Genomic DNA, 18,703 nt, shown 5'->3' on the forward strand with positions numbered 1-18,703 from the left:
CCCCCCCACACACACACACACACACACATGACACACGATGAGCAGCACAGCTCCTACCTTTAAAGTTATCCTCGCATCACTCCTTCTCCCTCCCCCCCTCTCTCCCTCTCTCTCTCTCTCTCTCTCTCTCTCTCTCTCTCTCTCTCCCTCTCTCTCTCTCTCTCTCTCTCTCTCTCCCTCCCCATCGATCTGGAGGTGAAGTCACCACCTATCGTCTCAGCGCGCTTCAAGCGCAGAGGACAGGGAAAAAAGTTTGCCGCCTCAGAATCCAATTTAACAGGCCGCTGATATGCTTCTATCTCGCTCCCACACGCTCAAGCAAACACCAACGCTGCCTTCCATCTAGCCAGAGAGAGATATATATAAATATATCTCCCACAATGCCGAATTCAAAGCATGGGAAATGGGTAGCACAGGGGTGGGGGGTGGGGGGGGGGGGGGGCAGAGAGGGCCAAGATGGAAATGTCACCGCCGGTATAATGCAGGGGAGGGAGAAGGAAGAACGCTAAGATGGCTGACGATATTTGCGGTTACCTATTCCATACAGATACGTTTGGGGACGGGCGATGATAGTGGACACATACAGGACGTGGAAACAGCTATACGGAAACAGCTATACAGTAGCTCATAGGGTGTTTTCTCTTCCTTACCTTTACGGGCGATTCGGATGCAGTTGATTCTTGTCTCCTGGGCGTGAGAAATCAAAAGAAAGTAGGAAAAGAGGGGGCGTTAATAATTATTTGTGGGCGAGGGAGCTGCCAGTTAGTTCACAGAACAGAGTAAACATTGAGCAGAAAAGTAGGTCATTAGTTGTCATACTTGGGAGATAACCGACCGTGACCTGGCAAAAAAGGCTTTGGTGTATTTTCGAGTGTGTGTGCGTGCGTGTGTGTGTGTGTGTGTGCTTGTGCGTGCGTGCACGTAAAAGTCAGCCTGCCCTTCAGTATCTCGAGGAGGGGAGACTGTAATGATGTGGAGGATATAACCCCATACTGTGAAGTGATGTACTGTGTACGCTCATTGACTCCTTGACTCTAAAAGCATGCCTTCCCCCCCCCCCCCCCACACCCCCTGAGAAGAGAGGACGGGACCGTTATCAAATTAGGCTATTTCAAAATGTTATCACAGCCTCCGCGGGCGATTATGCTAATCCAAGCTGCACGGCTTCAAGTCTTTCTTTGACCTAAAATGGTGTCAAGCTGCCACGCAGGCTTATTATTATTATTAGTTTACGGGGGGGGTGGGGGTTGCAAATCTGCCTCGAGGCAGACCCCTGTCTCCTCCGGCTTCCCTCCCCCCCAGTGGAAGGTGCTACTTCATGCACAGCGCTCTGGTGGACCGTCGTCAAGGTGACCAGTGACCGACGAGGGCAGTGGAAGGATATGTGATACGTTCATTTTAAAACATTGATTATAAAGACAGAGATACAGAGCGAAAACTGCTATTTTAGTTGCCGTTGTTATGCTTGTGACTCTTAGTCAAGCATCCTCAGAAATCGTTTAGGAATTTACAGCTCTGATTCACAACGATACTATGGCGTCTACATAATTACGAATCATAGCGCAGATGTGTGAAGCAACACTGAACACCTTTACATTTCTATTATTTAGCAACTTCGGGTAGCGAGCCTTGGAGCAGGCGTACCGACACGGGGGAGCGAGCCCCAAACCTCCCGGCTGGGAGTCGAACAGCCCCTCACCACCACTGCGCCACGGTCTATGTATTATTCATTTGCTCTGGCTTTGTGTTGCTGGGTTTGCGGCGTGGCGTAGCGGTGGTCCCCGGTGACGGAGGAACAACAGCCCAGAGCTCCAGTCATGAGCTCCATGACGGGTGGACTGGCGCGGGCTTCACACGTGACTCATAGCCAGGCGAGGACTACAGCAGCGACCTGCAGGAGCTGCTCCAGCACCGGCCCCTTCAAACAGTCACCTAACAGCGCGTAACATCACAACACTATTTCTGCATTCATTTGAACAAAAAAAGCTGTAAGAGGCACAACTTAACTGGTGCGAAGTGTTTTCTGCTTTTCAGATGAGATTCGATCAAAGCTTGTCATCTCGTTTGCATGAAATGTTTTGGGTTGATTTGTCTTTATGTAACAAGATGTTTTTTAGTACTTTTTCACGCCGTACTCCGTTCTTTTATCGTGTTTCTCGGGTTAGTCGTAACTCATGCCCTCTTCTTGCAGGAATCCAATCCATTTGGCCTGTTGAGTTATTGATTCAGCCGGAGATCATGTCCAAGGACCAGCTCAAGAGATCAGGGGAGATGGAGTGGATTCCAAGCGGCCAATCACAGGGTTTAGACTTGGTAGACAATTGTGACACAGTCTTCACCGCTGCAATGTTTTTTTATCCACATCCCAAGACGATATCGCCTTTTGAAGAAGTTGGATGAGTTTATAGTTTCATTTGTAACTTTGGGAAGACACACAATGAAGATAATATGGGTTATTTTTGTACATATGGAATATTGCTGAGAAGACTGGATATCATTTTGAGGCATATCCAATAACTATATCTTGCACACAAAGTCATAGTTTTTACTAAAGGGGATTAAAAGCCACAAGATACAGCTGATAATTGTGGTGTGTATTCCAAACGTCCGTATTGAAAAAGGCTGTATCTGTGCTTTGAATTTCATGCTGGAATTCTGCAATGATTTTATCTTAATATGGTAGAAGGAAAGTAAATAATTCACCGTGCAATATTTTCTCTTTGTCAATAAATAATACAGACAATCTCAGCTGTAAAAGCTCCCTTACTGGAAAACTTGAATATCAAATAACAACAAACTTGGCTGAACCCTGGTTGCAGCACATCATTCAAATCTATGTTTTCTTCGACGGCATAGAGGGTATGGTGGTCTTACGGACCCCATGAATGCTGGGTTAAGGCTGGGAAGGACATGTCCATCCAACTTATATTTTGGGCCCTATTTTAACGGTCTGAAACGCAAGTGAGAAGCGCCAAGCGCAAGTAGCTTCGTGGGCGGTTCTACGGCGATGTCGCTAGTTTACCGGCGCGAAAAATGACTCTTGCGCCCGACACATATCTAAAAAGGGTTGGTCTGAAGTAGCCTCATTACCCGTAGGTGTGGTTTGGGCATAACGTGCAATAAACCAGAGTGCCAGCTCCCATCCCCTTTAAGAGCCATGAGCGCATTTGAATCTGACAAGTTGATATTTTGACAGCGCGTCTGCAGTCTCCGATGAGACAGATGCACATGAATTCCAAACTTCAAATGGCTCAGTTTATGGCCAAATAATATGGCCTAATTCACACAGGGAATAAGGTTTTCTTCCACAACTTCAGAAATATTGAGTCCTCAAATAAATTTCGGCAAAGAAAACGTATATGATATAACATAACTGTGGTTCTATTTAATGATATACGCAATAAATTATAAACATCGTTTCTTATCAGTATTGTATGCATTATCGTTATCGACTTGTGTTCCTAATATGCATGTGTCCCCCAGTTAATATACATTGCCATGGACTATTATGCGTCACGTGTTTAGTTTGCGTGTGTTGAAACAGATGGACGCACACGCGCGCGGCTGCTCACGCACGTGTGTGTTTCACATACACACACGCGCGCCCGCATTCATTCATTCTCTTTAACACTCACTCGCGGTAAAACAATGTTTTCTCACAATCAAATACTCATCAATCCTAAAAGTTATGGGCATGTACACGATGTCTGTGTCAAGAATATATGTGTTTGCTGTACGGTGTTTGCAGATGCATTGATTTAAAAGTACAACTTATTACCGTTGTATCAGCTGTTCTTTCCCAAATAATTTACCAAGAATGTGTGGCTAGGTAGATGAGAGAAGCAAAATGTTTGCGCGAGGTGCACAAGCAAAAATATATGCATGCGCCCTTAAAATAGCATCTGAACAACGCGCCACTGACTTTAAACCAGGTATTTCCTTGTTTATGGCGCAAGTGGTTTCTGAAACGGCAAGATAGCACCAGGGAACGTTTGCGCCAGAACACGCCTCGTCCTTTCGCTGAGCCGCCCCTTGGGGCGCAAGATCATTCCCTAATTTACCGACACGTGGCGCAGGAGGGAAAAGAACGATCTGCGCCAGTTGCAAACTAGCAACGACACATGCGGCAGTGATTAAGTCAATTGCGCCGGATGCAAGATAGGGCCCTTTAAGTTTTTTTGAAACTGAACTGTTAAATGTTATAATGTTACTGAAATAGCAGTTTGTAATCCTCAGCTAATTTAACCATCATTCAGTTCATTTGTAAATAAGTGTGAGATCATGTGGTTACAGAGAGGCTGTGATTTCTTAGCTTCATAGATGTACCGCCACCGAAACAATAAAACGGGAATCAAAGTCTCAACAGCAACAACCTTATTGTTTTCAACGCAGCAAAGCACACACTGAAAATCTAGCGCAAATGTATGTTTTCCCTCGCTTTCGGATAGGATTGAAATCTATTTTGGGAGGTGAAAATTGAAAAACATTATTTCCGGTCTCTCCCGACAGGGCTGTGTGCTTTGGGCTTTACACGCTTGCTGGACAAACAGGAAATATAAACAAGTATAGTAGTTCTGAATGAAGGGGCGCTTTCGTGGCATCTCTCAATTTCTCTTCCGCCGAACATAAATAGAACGAAAGCTGATGCAGCATGATGTGAAACAAGGGCGCCACGGACGCCCTGCCTGACATGCATTAAACATTGTGAAGAAGCGATGCTGCGCTGCTACCATATGGCCGGGGTTCGATAACAGGCCCTGGACATGCAAACAGTCATGGTTCCGGCCCTGTCTTTTTCAGCAAAACTCAGCTGCCTCCAATTAAATCACATATTCTCCAGCGAGATGCATTTGAGGAAAACAAAAAGAAATGTTGACCCCTTTTATTTTTTTTAACCAAGCTCTGCATACATCTAGATCGACTGCCAGGGTTGATAATGTGTAACAAAATACGAAAAACCTTCAATGCAGGGGAATTTTAAAAACGGTACGCCCCGAGAGGAAATACAATAAAATAATATAAGAATAATCGGGCAGATTTAAACTTTGGTTTCACCCCCAATGAAAGCTGAGTAAGCCCGAGGATAAAATAAAGTAAATCCGTGTGGATCTTGGGGGAAATATCCACAAAGAGCGGGCCGCTTACCAAGCAGCCCAAATAAACAACAATCCTCCCCCCGTTCTTACCCCGCGGAAGTTGCTAGAAGCCTGGAAGTAGATGAGGTAGTTCTTGGTGGGGTCCAGCGGGCTGTTCCAGTAGCCGTTGTAGGTGTGGTTGTCCCCCACGGTGAAGGGCGTGGCCTCGGGCAGGCTGCTGGGGGCCAGCTCGGCCGTGTGGTAGTAGGGGGCCCCGCGCGCCAGCGCCTCGCCGTGGGAGTTGGCGGCGGGGAAGCAGTCGGTGGCGCCGCTGAGCTCCCGCCTCTTCCTCTTCCTCCGGCGCCGCCGCGCCTGCCGCGAGCCGTCCTCTTCCACCACCACCACCTGGTAGGCGCTGCAGGGAGGGAGGGAGGGAAGGAGGGAGGGAGGGAGGGAGGGGAGGGAGGGGAGGGAGGGAGGGAGGGGAGGGAGGGGGAGGGAGGGAGAGGAGGGAGGGAGGGAGGGAGGGAGGTGTAACTATTTCTGCTTTTATGTATTCGAAGATACAAGGTATCAAAATATCAAGGTAATGCCAAAAACATTTACACTTTAACAAACACACTGTATTCACATCAATGAACATTTGAGGTCGCACTACGGTGTGAATGTGTCAGGGGGTTCGCCGAGAGGCTGATCAACATCGGGCGGGTACAGTCGCAATAAAGAAAAAGAACATTATGTGAGGGAGCATTAACGGTACGGTAGCATTACGAGTAATCAGTAGATGCAATGTCTTGAATAGATGCAGGCAGAACACAAAGGAGATGGAGGTTCAGTTATGGGTACAGCTCTGATGTTCTTTGAGCTAGTTTTGAAGAGCACTTCTTTCGATGCAGTATACCGTAGGGGAAGCATCGATGGCAGTGGAGATTCTAATAATAGTTCTCAATAACACAGTGCATGCATTGATCTCGAGACGGGTAGCATATATCAAGAAAGTTTCAAATGGCAACGGTTCTAGTGTGCTAATAAGTATGAATCTTCGAAAGTGTAATTATCGACTTGTGTGAATCTTATAGGCACTGATGCACCCACAGGGGACTGTCCATGGACTGCCATCGATACCAATTTACCCTGATAAGAATAGGAATAATGTACATTTCATAAATAGATAATAATCTGTTGTTTTGCTGACGTATGCAGCGCCAAACTACAAATGTTCCCGTTTTCGTTTCAAATATCTGGTCCCTTAGCACACCTGACCGGATCATCATCCAAAACGATCATCCAAAAACAATCCCAAACTACCATGTAGCCGTGTCTGAAGTATTTGGGTAGGCAGGCCCACTTTCATTTGCAAATGTAATTTTTTTTGCTCTATATTTGCCCAATGGGCATACATACATACATGTGTGTGTGTGTGTATGTGTGCTGTGTGTGTGTGCGCGTGTGAAGGCGCGGGGGTACCTGACGGGGGCTCCTCTCCCCAGAGCCGGGCGCAGCAGCACTGTTATGGTGCCCTCTGTCTCACTCAGTGGCGACGGGACGTTCTCATAGTCAAACACAGGAGCTGGGGGGGGGAGGTAGGGGGAGAGAGAGAGAGAGAGAGAGAGAGAGAGAGAGAGAGAGAGAGAGAGAAAGAGAGCGAGCGAGAGAGAGAGAAACAAAAAGAGAGATGAGGAGGACGTGGCACACGCTGACAACACGTTTGATGAATCCTCTGAGCATCTGTGCTTAAATCACCCGGCGCTCATCCTTTACTTAGAAATCAAAGCAATGATCATTCAACCGCCAAATGCCGAGCTCACCCAGGCTCCAGCCCGCACCGCCTCTGATAGCGGCGGTGGCGAGGGGGTGAGGACCGGGACCGTCTGCTGCCAACCCACGAGCCCACCGGGGGGATCCCGTAACTGGGGCAGATCTCAGAGGTACGGCACCGCTTAGCGGAGCTCCCGGGAAACTCTGGGGGGGGGGGGGAATGTTTTGGTTTCGGCTCGGCTACAGGGAGGGAATTAGCCCCCGAGATGGTAGCGAGGTAGCAGATTAAACTTAAACAAAAGGCGTGAGAGCGTAAAATAAGATGGAGGCAAAGCTTCAGTCAGGCGGGGAAAAAACCCCACCTGTGCCCCCCCGCCGACCATCTGGGTTAAGACTACTCAGGAATCAAAGACTTGAGTGAAACACATGCGTGTTTTCGTTTTCCCCCAGATGCATGTGTGCAAACACAACATCGATTTAGGCTCGCACACACACAGACACACGTTATCACACACTCCTCTCCCTTGAACGCACACAATCACACTCACTTCCCCGGCACACACAAACACACACACACACACACACACACACACACACACACACACACACACACACACACACACACACACACACACACACACACACACACACACACACACACACACACACACACATCCCTCACCTGCACAACCCCAAAAAAATCTTGAATTATAGATAGCGATGTCAAACTGCGTTGCCGTGATCCACTCCTTGCTACGTGGTTTAATCCGTCGTACATCATGAATAAACCAATGGCGTGACATTACCCATGCACACTCACCACTGACTCAGGGCACAGTTGGGCTGCGCTCCCCCGGGTTCATCTCTAACCAGCGCTATGTGCAAATCAATTCAATATGGCCGGCAGCAGCACCTTTCCGCTCCTGCCCGACCCTGCTCCTTACACCAGTTGGCCTACTTGTGATTAATTGGGTGGAATACATATTTTGCTCCTGGTGCCGGAATCAGGAGAGCCACATAAAGGCCAGGTAACAGGGAGCCGGGGTCCGTGTGGTAAAGAGCACTGCGGCTGATTGAAACAGGCAGTGAGGATACAGATTGGCAGAGAACCCCCCCAGGGGAGGGGGAGAGAGCCTAGCTGTTGATTACTAAGATGGACTCACAGGCCACGGCATTCCATCGCGCTTGGAGGTGTGTGACATGATGAGGCGAGCCGCGGGAAAAGGTCAAGCCCATATGTAAATCCGAACAGGAGAAGTAGAGAAAAAGGTTGGGTACATGCCATAATACCTATGCAGCGTGATTACATTGACCGCACTTGTGTATGCAGAATGCATGTGAAACACAGCATGCTGTCTGATTGAAAAACACGCTTTCGGCTAGGTTTGCTACTAAACTGACATGAAGATTGAATATTCATACAAATTGTAATACATATTTCAATTTGCATTATGTTTTCAAAAAAAGTGTTTTCATTCCAGTGAGGAATTGTACTACCAGAAGCTATAAACACCATATACGTATGTTACTAGTAACTAGTGTTGTTACTAGTGATGTTAAGTTACTTCCTATGCTTTCCAACACCTTTTAAATACAAAAATAAGACCCGGTTTTATCGACTGTTTGCTAGTTTTCCATACAACAAAGCAATTTGCTGACAAAGTGGTTTTATATGGCTCTACAATGTGTGGTCATAAAATGTGTATGTGTGTGTGTGTGTGTGTGTGTGTGTGTGTGTGTGTGTGTGTGTGTGTGTGTGTGTGAGCGAGAGAGTGTCTGTGAGAATGTGAGAGAGTGGGGAGTAAAGGGGGTGTCATTAAACGCAGACAAAATATTAGTTCCACCAAAGCCCCTGGGCTTCCTCAGACTAGAGCAGAATGTCTTGCAACCTGGAAGGACTTACTGTTACTGTCAGGCCATAGCGGTTGCTGCAGCACTAACATTCAATGCACACATAGGGGGACACACACACACATCCACAGAAACACCCAGTCACATCCATACACACACACGCACAAGTCCAGTCACATAACAAACACATATTCACACATCCAGTCGGACTCTTACACTAAACCACACACACACCTCGTCAAATACACAAACATACACACAAACACTCACACACACGTACATCCAGTGTCAGCCAAAAACACACACAAATGTAGTCATACGCACACATGCACAAAGTCACATCCACACACTGTCACACACACACTGTCACACAAAAACACACACACACACACACACACACACACACACACACACACACACACACACACACACACACACAAAACACAAACACCCACACCAGTCCCCCCCCCCCCCCCCCCCTCACATCCCTTGAGGGCCTCCTCTCCACTCACCAGAGATGTTGGTGGTGATCTCCGTCAGGGCCGTCTGTCCGAAACCCTTGGCGGTGCGGGCGCGCACCGACACCAGGTAGGTGGTGCCCGGGTGCAGGCCCGAGAACATGTGGTAGGTCTCGTTGCGCAGCTTGGACACGGTGCGGCGGGGGCCCGGCACGTTGATGCTGGGGTCCGACGACTCGATGCTCTGGTAGCTGATCTGTGTGTGCGGAGGGTGGGGGGGGGGACATCGGGTTCAAACATCCTGAGATTCACCCAATGAAAAAAATTCACCTTTCTCTTTCTCGTGTATTACAAAATAGAAACGCCTTGATGCAAAATGCTCCCGTTAGGATCAGAAAAAACAGTGTGGGGCAGATCCGAGTGTGTTCAGAGTTGTGAGCTGTTTTGCCTGGCGCCGGGCCAACTGATTAGCCCTGGTTTGCCGGCCCCTCTGGGCGGAGCTCGTTAGTGAATGCCGAATGTTGATTTCTCAGCTTCTCTCTCTTTGGGATTGGGAGTTCTTTAGCCCCCGCTACGGAACCGAGAACCCTTTCTCCTTGCGATGGAAGAGTGCAGTCCCGCCGCGAGACAAAACGCCTGCATGAATCGTTGACCTCACAAGTCCTCCCGGTTGGCGTGTGGGTAATGGCGGCGGGGACGGTCAAACATGATTGATGAGGCCCAGGCGGGCGGTGCGCTCCGGGTGTCAACCTCGACGGCAGCCAATCACGGGGCCAGGCCCTTCTGGTTCCATTCTGCATGGCGGCCCTCTCCCCCCCCCCCCCCTCCCCCCTCGCGGTGTGCCTGATAGACAGACCTTTGACGCGGGCAGGGAGGAGGAGCCTGTATGAAGGTGAGGGCCGGCGCGAGGTCGAGTCTAGTTGTGCAATCCCCGACGGAACTGCAGCTCCGTGGCTCTGCCGCATTAGACGACAGCCAGGGCACCGCTTCCCTCAGCTCTGGTTCTCTTTGTGATGTCCCCCCCCCGGCCCCCTGTCTGTGGTGGATGTGAACAGTGACAACTTATCTTCTTAACATCCGGGGGAAGGCAAAGGGGTGCGTTTCTTCTTCTACGTCCGGGAGCAATGCGAGCAGAGCACATTTGACTGTATCTGAGTACGAGCTCCAAGAAAAATATGAAATCGAGAAGCCCCTGAGCTCACGATGCACTTACTTTGTCCGTGGAGCATCAATAATTGAATCGAAATATTTAAATGATCTCCCCCTTCTCCCCCCCACCCGCCCTCCACCCATAACACTAGCAGCTCTTCACCCCTAGCGAATGTGTCCCATCGGGAAGACGAGTCATTACAATAGCCCTCCCCTCTCTGTGTAATTACAGTCTGAGGCTACGGTATGAAAACATAAATCCTCAACCCCACCTCCCTCGAATTCTTAAAGTAGCGACTGCCGATCGATGCAAGCCAGGGCTTTAAGTATTAGCAGCAGCTCTTCTCCAAGATAACTCCTCCGCCGGAGCAAAGACAAAAGGCTTTCAAACAGAACAGGGAGAGGTAGATGGAGATGAACAGAGGACATGGCCGGTACAACAGAGTAACACAGACGTGGGAGAGGAATGGGTGTCGTTTCTCGTCGATATGAGTCATTTCACCGAAAGGAAAGAGAGGGGATGGTGAATAAGCTGAGGCTGTGAGACACACAGAAGATTTCAGACAACGAGCACCGTGCAGCACCTGTGGAACATTAGTCTTGTGGAGCCAGCTGTTCCTTGCGTCATTTGTTCAAGCTATCGAGGAGCGATGAGAAGTTCAGAACAAAAAGAGAACGCTAACGAAACAAGGCTAGTTCCTAGAAGAATGACGGCAAAAAATGTGCTATCACTTTGTTATCTAGTAAAAGGCCCCCTGGGAAAACATAGAATAGCACAACGTTATACCATAAATGCAAAAATCTGGTTTAAAGTGGATATTTAGCGTTTCTATATTTTTAATGTTAGGGGACGTCCATTGGGGGGGAATTTTCAGTCACGCTGTTGAGCGACAATAAGGTTTCTGAATCCCTCCCAGGGGCCCTAAGTGGCCCCGAGACCCAGCCATGTGAGGCCATCCATCCAGATATACCAGTTTGCGTTTTTGCATCAGTCTGGCGTCGGCGGGATTTGAACATATAGGCGTGGCCTCGCGTCAAAAAAACCTACTGCCTATGAGATTAAATAACTCTAATGCTCATGCACTACTCGCCGTTGCCAAATTTGTCGGAAAATACATTAATATTGCCCTCAGAGAAAATCCACTTCCTCATGATTTCTGTTCATCTTTTAACGTTGTTTTCGGTCTATTTCACGTTAAATGCTTTTGATTGCGCTGTGGACACCTCTGGCGGCGGCATTCTTCTGAGATCACGCAGACCGGAGCCCTCCGTGTTCGCCACGAATGGAAATCATCTCCCGCTAGCTTGGTCATTTGTTGGCTTCCAACGGGCCTGAGGCTGGACTGATCTCCACAAGAGGAACAGATCATGGCCTCGGGACACCAGCGTGGCTCTCTGACGCCGGCCCTCACCCCTCCACACTGTGAGTAGAGAGAGAGTAATACCTCGTATTGAGTGATGAGTCCATTGGGCTCCAGAGGCTCCTCCCACTTGAGGAAGATCATGTCGTCCAATGGGGTGAAGGTCAAGGACTCCGAGGCGATGCCACCGGGAACTGGGGAGGTTGGTGGAGAAAGGAGAACAAAGCAAACACATAAACATCAAGCGCACCCGCACACAAAGCGACACTGACACAAACAGGAAGTCATTCACACACACCGACACACGTACAATACCAACGCTCATGGCTCAAACTAATGGACTCCAGGTAATGGACTATGTGGCGGCTTCAGCCGGGGGTGGTGGTGGCGGGGGGGGGGGGGGGGCCTTCAAAGTCCCTGGACTGGGAAAGAGAAATGGACGATGGGGGCCACGGAGAGAGAGCGAGAGAGAGCTAGAGAGAGAGAAAGAGAGAGCAAGAGAGAGGGAAATAGAGAGAGGGAGGGAGAGAGAGAGCGAGAGAGAGAGAGAGAGAGAGAGAGAGAGAGAGAGAGAGAGAGAGAGAGAGAGAGAGAGAGAGAGAGAGAGAGAGAGAGAAAGAGAGAGCAAGAGAGAGGGAAATAGCGAGCGAGCGAGCGAGCGAGCGAGCGAGCGAGAGAGAGAGAGAGAGAGAGAGAGAGAGAGAGAGAGAGAGAGAGAGAAAAACGAGAGAGATCAAGAAAGGGAAAAGAGGAGAAGAAAGGGGGCTTTTTTCCGTGCCCTCCGTGCGACAGTGGTGATGAAATAGGATGTGTATACGAGGCTTCCCGCCAGACTGGGCCCCTCGTTGGGAGGCACGCAGAGTCTCTCTTCCCCCCCTCCCCCCCCCCCGGATGCCCGCGGGCGTCCGCTGGGCTGATGACAGAGCACCGCGTCACGGCTCGCGACACGTTTATTGCTCTTCTTTAGCACCACGCCGAGGCCCGGGACACAAGGCGGGGATGAAAGAACCGACGGGAAGAAGAGAGGAGTTTTTGATAATCTATAGGATACGATGAGTAAGAGAGAACAGCAGAGCTCGAACAAAGACAATGGAATCACTCTCCCCTCTCTTTGTCATGACCTGTGTGTTTCTGTCTGTCTGTCTGTCTGTCTGTGCGTGTGTGTGTGCTAATGTGTGTGTGTCTGTGTGTGTGTGTGTGTGTGTGTGTGTGCGTCTGTGTGCGTGTTTCTGTGTGTGCGTGTGTTAATGTGTGTGTGTGTGTGTGTGTTCTATACTGTAGTGGAGCTGGGTGGGTGGCCGTTGATGTGTGTCTCTGCACGACTAGCTCAGCCCAACATCACCACATGAGAAAGACAACAGAATCTATGTTTCTACAGCCCGGTTCCTCAGCCTCTATCCCTCTCCCTCACACTTTATCTGACTTTCTTTCACGGTATACTGCTCTTTCTATCTTTAACTATGCCTCACTCTCGCTGCCTCTTCTTCGTCTTTCTCTTTGGAGTCATCTCACTGCTCCCACACAGTCCTCAGCCCCAGGACCACCTCCACCAGCACCGCTATATCCACCATCACCATCTAAACCACCTCCGTCACCACCTCCACCATCACCCACACCACCACCATCTCCCACCAACACCTACAGTGCCACTTCCAGCATCACCTCCTCCATCACCACTATGTCCACCATCACGATCAGAACTACCTCCATCACCACGGCCACCATCATCCGTAACACTAGCAACACCGCCACCATCTCCCACCACCTCCTCCAAAACCACTTCCAGCAGCACCACTACAAAGTCCACCATCAACACAACTATCCCCCGAAAAATGCCTCCACCACCAGCACCACGTCCTCCAACTGTCCCTCCATAAACCGTGGTAGTGGTTATTTAGATTGGTGCTAATGTATTCTCTTGTTATAATTTAATTGATCGTTCAGGGAATTAGTTGAGAGTTAATTGACACATTTATCCTGCAGTTAAATATAAATAAACGTAGACACCGATAATAGAGATTAGCCGTGATGTATGGGTCTCTAACTGAACTGCAAGGTTTGAAGCTGTGACTTCAAACCCCGCAGTTCTTCTTCAATATGCAGCAGCTTCAAATGTTCATCGGTAATTCAAAAGTCCGGGGGAATCGACCGCTTTGGAAGATTAAGATTGGCATTCTGCCCTCATGGATTCTCTGCACGGTCAACATTATCTCCCAGCGGCGTGTAACGACAGTGTACACAACGGCCGCCCAGCAGCGCTATTAGCATGCGCCCTCCACCTTCTCCCTGTCGCGGTAGGCGAGGGGGAATTTGCATCAGAATGCATTTGATATGCTGATGCACACCGGAAAATATTAGTACCGAGATAAGCAAAAAAAAAAACAACAACATCAACCCAAAACACCGTGTGCCCTTTGTGGGGGCGGAAGCCCACGCGTTTAAAACAGCCGACGGACTTTTTAGTTACGCTGACTCAGCCCCCTTCCACCAGTCGATAGGACTGCGTCTTTGTTGTTGTTGTTTTTTAATTATTATTGCATGTTTATGCCACTACTCTCGCCAGCGACCGGCGGCACAATAACTATGGGAGCGGGGGGGGTTGGGGGGAGGCTAGTGTGGGTGGGAGAGCTGTGTGTGGGGGTGGGGGAGGTGGTGTGTGTGTGTGATGTGCGCGCCATCAGCATTCTGAGCTTTTCCTGCTCATAATTGGCTGCTGCGGACCGGCTGCTGTGATCAAGCGGCGGGTGGTCCGTCAACAGCCCCGCTGCGCAGCAGGGGGGGGGGGCGGGGCCCCTAATCAGCCACGCCCACGGATGCACAGGCTCAGAGGCCCTCATGTACGTCGTACTAATGTACGCATACAAACACTGTTGTACATACACAGAAACGGGCATAACGAATAAACAATCATCCCACACAATATTGTAAATAAAGGACGTCTCACAAAAGTACACATACAAACATTGGAATGCATCTGACTAACAAACAGACACACACAGACACGAGCAAATGTACACACACACACACACACACACAGACAAACACACGCACACAGTCCCCAAGCCTCAGCGACACTGCATCCATCAACCCCCCGCGGCCCCCCCAGACTCACTGTCCTCCTCGGTCTGGAAGGTGACCTCGCGGCTCTCCTTCTTGCCTTCGGGGTTGGCCAGCGTCAGCCGCACGTGCACGGGCCTGAAGGGCGGCAGGTCGCGCAGCGTGAAGTGGGACGCGTTGCGCTCGATGGACAGGCACTCGCGCACCGTGGCGTTGTTCCCCGGGCCCACCACGCCGGCCCCGCCCGCTCCCCCACCGGCGCCGTTGACACCGCCGCCGCCGCCGCGGCCGCCGGAGGATCCGCCCCCTCCCGTGGGCATGGAGTAACGGTAGCAGAGGGAGACGCTGTAGCTATGGCAACGGGTGAGGTTGTAGCCGAGGGGCTCCCACTGCAGGGCCAGCTGCCGCGGCTGGATCTCCGTGGCGGTCAGGCCGCGTAGGGGCCTCATGGGCTCTGAGAGAGAGACAGAGAGGGTTAGCATCCGTGACAGCAACCGTTGCCCTGCTAAGCGTCCCCGGAAGGATGGAAGGCTCCCTCTCTGGGGGGAGCCCTTTGAGGCTGTAACTGTGATTAAAGGCTGGTCAAGTGAAGTCGACTAGACGAGAGCGGGAGAGAGAGGGAGGGAGAGGCAGAGAGCGAGAGCGGGAGTGAGAGAGAGGGAGAGGGATACAGATCGAGACCATGAGACAGAGCTGGAGAGCGAGAGCAGATGTGATGTGGTAAACGGAAGGTAGAGGATGACGATGTATTTTGGGGGTTATATCCGTCTCACTTTCGGGTTATATTCGTCCCATGAGTAATCCTGTATAACATTGTGTACAGTGAATGAGCCATCATTCTTTACCCCCCGCTTCTTGCCGACATGGTTGGGATTTCATAATTCAACCATCCACTATGGATCCCAAAAAAGGCAGCGAGGATATCTACAGCCAAAAAGCCCTGAAGCGATCTAGTTCCATATCAAACCCCCCCCCTCGACATTAACATCGCGTCTATCCACAGCACCTCCACCACAACATCTACGACTCAAGCCCTACGACTCAAACCCAAGCCCGAGGAAGCAGAGACTAGTGCACCCGCAGCACAGGAAGGCAGGACCATTAGCCACCGTGCCCACGCGCTTCCCTCCGCTCCCCGGCTGTGTAGGGATGACCGGGGATTCCCATCGAGCACAGAGCAGGGTCCCCGGAAGCCCCAGGGACGGGTCGTTAGGCGTGATGATGGGCCTAATAACCATCGCTGCGTGTCAGTCTGGGAGGGCACCCTTCCACATCACGCTCGGAGGTCCCGCCGCCCGGCACGAGGGGGCAAGCCGGTCCTCAGGAGGGCACTTTATCATGTGTGAGCCCCGAACGGCTCATAAGACACTGATGGGCTTTACAATACGCTGGATGTTAAGAGATGGCTTAATATGGGCGGTGGGTTCCTGGCCAGAGATACCGCTTGGAAATGGGTGTTATCGTGCTTGATACCAATGTGGCTGAGACAGGTTTGCTCAAGAGGTAGAGAAAGTTTGCTGGTTACCGGAAGGTTGCTCGGAAGGAAGGTTGATAGTTCACACACCGACGGCGGTCGGTAGGTGCAGCCTGGGATCGAACTATCAACCCTCCGGTGACCAGGATAGAGTGTCAAAGTGTCCCACAGCCTTGCATGTTTGACTCCGCCGTCGGTGTGTGAATGTTTGCATGAATGGGTGAATGTTAGGCAATATGGTGTGCTTTGAGTGGCTACTGCTTTATGCTGAGGTGTGTTTTTTTCCGGAGAGACAACAGATCTCAAAGGATGTTTAATTACCTAATATGCCCAGCATTCGTTGATCGCTGTCAGCTATGTATTCAAGGAGCTGAATCTTAAGCTCTTGACAGGTTTAGTTTCTTCGAATAAAAAATACGATGTTATGAAGATATTTATGAATAATTTCAGGACATCGAAGAGGAGATTATTAATATAACGATTTATTATGATGGAGTCAAAGCGAGATGAACGACTTTATTATGTTGGCATGCTTCTGAAGCAAACACGATCCATCAAGTAGGGACCCAGGCAGCTGCCAGATACCAGCGGCGTGTCTGTCATTCTTACATTCTCCAGTGGAGTCAGGGCAAACACTGGACATTTAGTGGAGCATGTGCCTGTGGATGTGTGTGTGCTTCTGTTTGTGCGTGTGCGTGTGTGTGTGTGTGTGTGTGTGTGTGTGTGTGTGTGTGTGTGTGTGTGTGTGTGTGTGTGTGTGTGTGTGTGCGCGCGCGTGTGTGTGTGTGAGAGGCTTGAAATTATGAATAGGAGAAAAAGGATGCTTCGTTAGCTCACTGCAGTCCATTCAAGGCTGGTGCTTTGCATTCTGGTCAGGCCACAAATCAACATGCACAGTGGTCTGACTAGACTAATGTGAGGGAGGGGAGAGAGGGATGAAGGGAGAAGAGTTGAGAGAGAGAGAGAGAGAGAGAGAGAGAGAGAGAGAGAGAGAGAGAGAGAGAGAGAGAGAGAGAGAGAGAGAGAGACACAGAGAGAGAGAGAGAGAGAGACACAGAGAGAGAGAGAGAGAGAGAGAGAGAGAGAGAGAGGGAGAGAGAGAGAGAGAGAGAGAGGGAGGGAGGGAGATAGAGAGAGAGAGAGAGAGAGAGAGAGAGAGAGAGAGAGAGAGAGAGAGAGAGAGAGAGAGAGAGAGAGAGAGAGAGAGAGAGAGAGATAGAGAGAGAGAGAGATAGAGATAGAGATAGAGAGAGAGAGACTAAATGGCAGGTCTCGCAGATGATCCTGGTGGATGATGGGGTGGTGGACAGTGGGGTGGGACTGGGGGGGTTGGAAGGGGTCAGGCCCCAGCTGCTGCGACCACAGCTGTCTCTCTGTCCAGCGCTGTGTGTCAGTGAGAGTGCCGCAGACGGCTGCTTATGATCAGGCCTCTCAGGGGGGCCAGTTGGTGAGATAACGATGACACGCTATTTAAGGGCCCTCCCTCCCTTCTCCCCCAACCCCACAACCCACCCTGATCCTGAGGGTATTTCAGGGTCATTTTCTGACAAATTCAGCACACTTTCTGCGGCAGAACTTTCTGTCGCCACTTTCTTTACTCCTACTGGTTTTTCTAACTTTTTGCACTTCCTAATTAAACACAGGGTGCCATGGTTATAGAGCTGCCGCCCGGCCTTGGCCTTGAGAATAAAAAATAAACATCAAGGTTTGGTCTTTGTTTGAGAACAACAAGACACGGTAACGTCCTTGGAATATTCGATGGAGCATGCAGATAGAGGAGTGTGAACTGTGTTGACAGACCACAGACAAAAGTATGACGCCGTCATACTGGGAAATATTGAAGCACGACTGTTTCCAAGCGGGAGGGGAATATTGATGGGAAAAGAGCACAGGTAGAGACTGAGTTGGTGCTGTGACACTCTCTCTCTCTCTCTCCCTCTCTCTCCCCCTCTCTCCCCCTCTCTCTCTCTCTCTCTCTCTCTCCGCCTCTCCCTCTCTCCCTCTCTCTCTCTCTCTCTCTCTCTCTCTCCCCCTCTCTCTCTCTCTCTCTCTCTCTCCCTCTCTTTCTCCATCCCTTCTGGCTGCATCAAAAAAGATAACCACAAACAAAAAGCGCGGCAGCCTGACAACAGGGTCGGTGCGCACGCCGATCAGAGACGGCGACAGATGGGGGGGGGGGTCGTCTGGCTGGCAGCCAGCCACACTACGAAACGTCTCTTCTTCTTCTTCTTCTTCTGCGACGGAGAACACTGGAGGCTAAATGTGGAGCGGTGCCGGCGGTGACACAGCTGGCCTCGTCGGTACAGGTGTCAGGTGAATGAGGACGAGGTTTCGCCACACGCGAGGCTCGGTGATCTGCTCTCCGTGAGAACGGTGGTCTTCTGTTAGCTCAACCCTGTTCTCTCACTGCGTTGTTTATAAGGTGCTGTTTGAGACCGCTTTAGGTATGTGATGATATCTGCTCTGAAGAGTCTGAGTAGCTCAAAGTAAAGCATATACACAAATCAAAAGTAATAAAAG

General features: G+C 50.2%; 1 protein-coding gene across 1 annotated transcript in view; it reads right to left on the bottom strand.

Moving 5' to 3' along the window:
- The window catches only part of ptprua (protein tyrosine phosphatase receptor type Ua), a gene marked incomplete in the record, with an annotated part of 118,550 nt that overhangs the window by 9,638 nt on the left and 90,209 nt on the right, over positions 1-18,703 (bottom strand). Inside the window, 6 exon segments of the mRNA XM_030346943.1 lie at positions 651-687; positions 5,187-5,490; positions 6,543-6,645; positions 9,197-9,398; positions 11,737-11,846; positions 14,765-15,163. Coding sequence (XP_030202803.1) covers positions 651-687; positions 5,187-5,490; positions 6,543-6,645; positions 9,197-9,398; positions 11,737-11,846; positions 14,765-15,163 — 1,155 coding nt within the window.

Source organism: Gadus morhua, chromosome 22 (genome assembly GCF_902167405.1).
Source record: "Gadus morhua chromosome 22, gadMor3.0, whole genome shotgun sequence".
NCBI lineage: Eukaryota > Metazoa > Chordata > Actinopteri > Gadiformes > Gadidae > Gadus > Gadus morhua.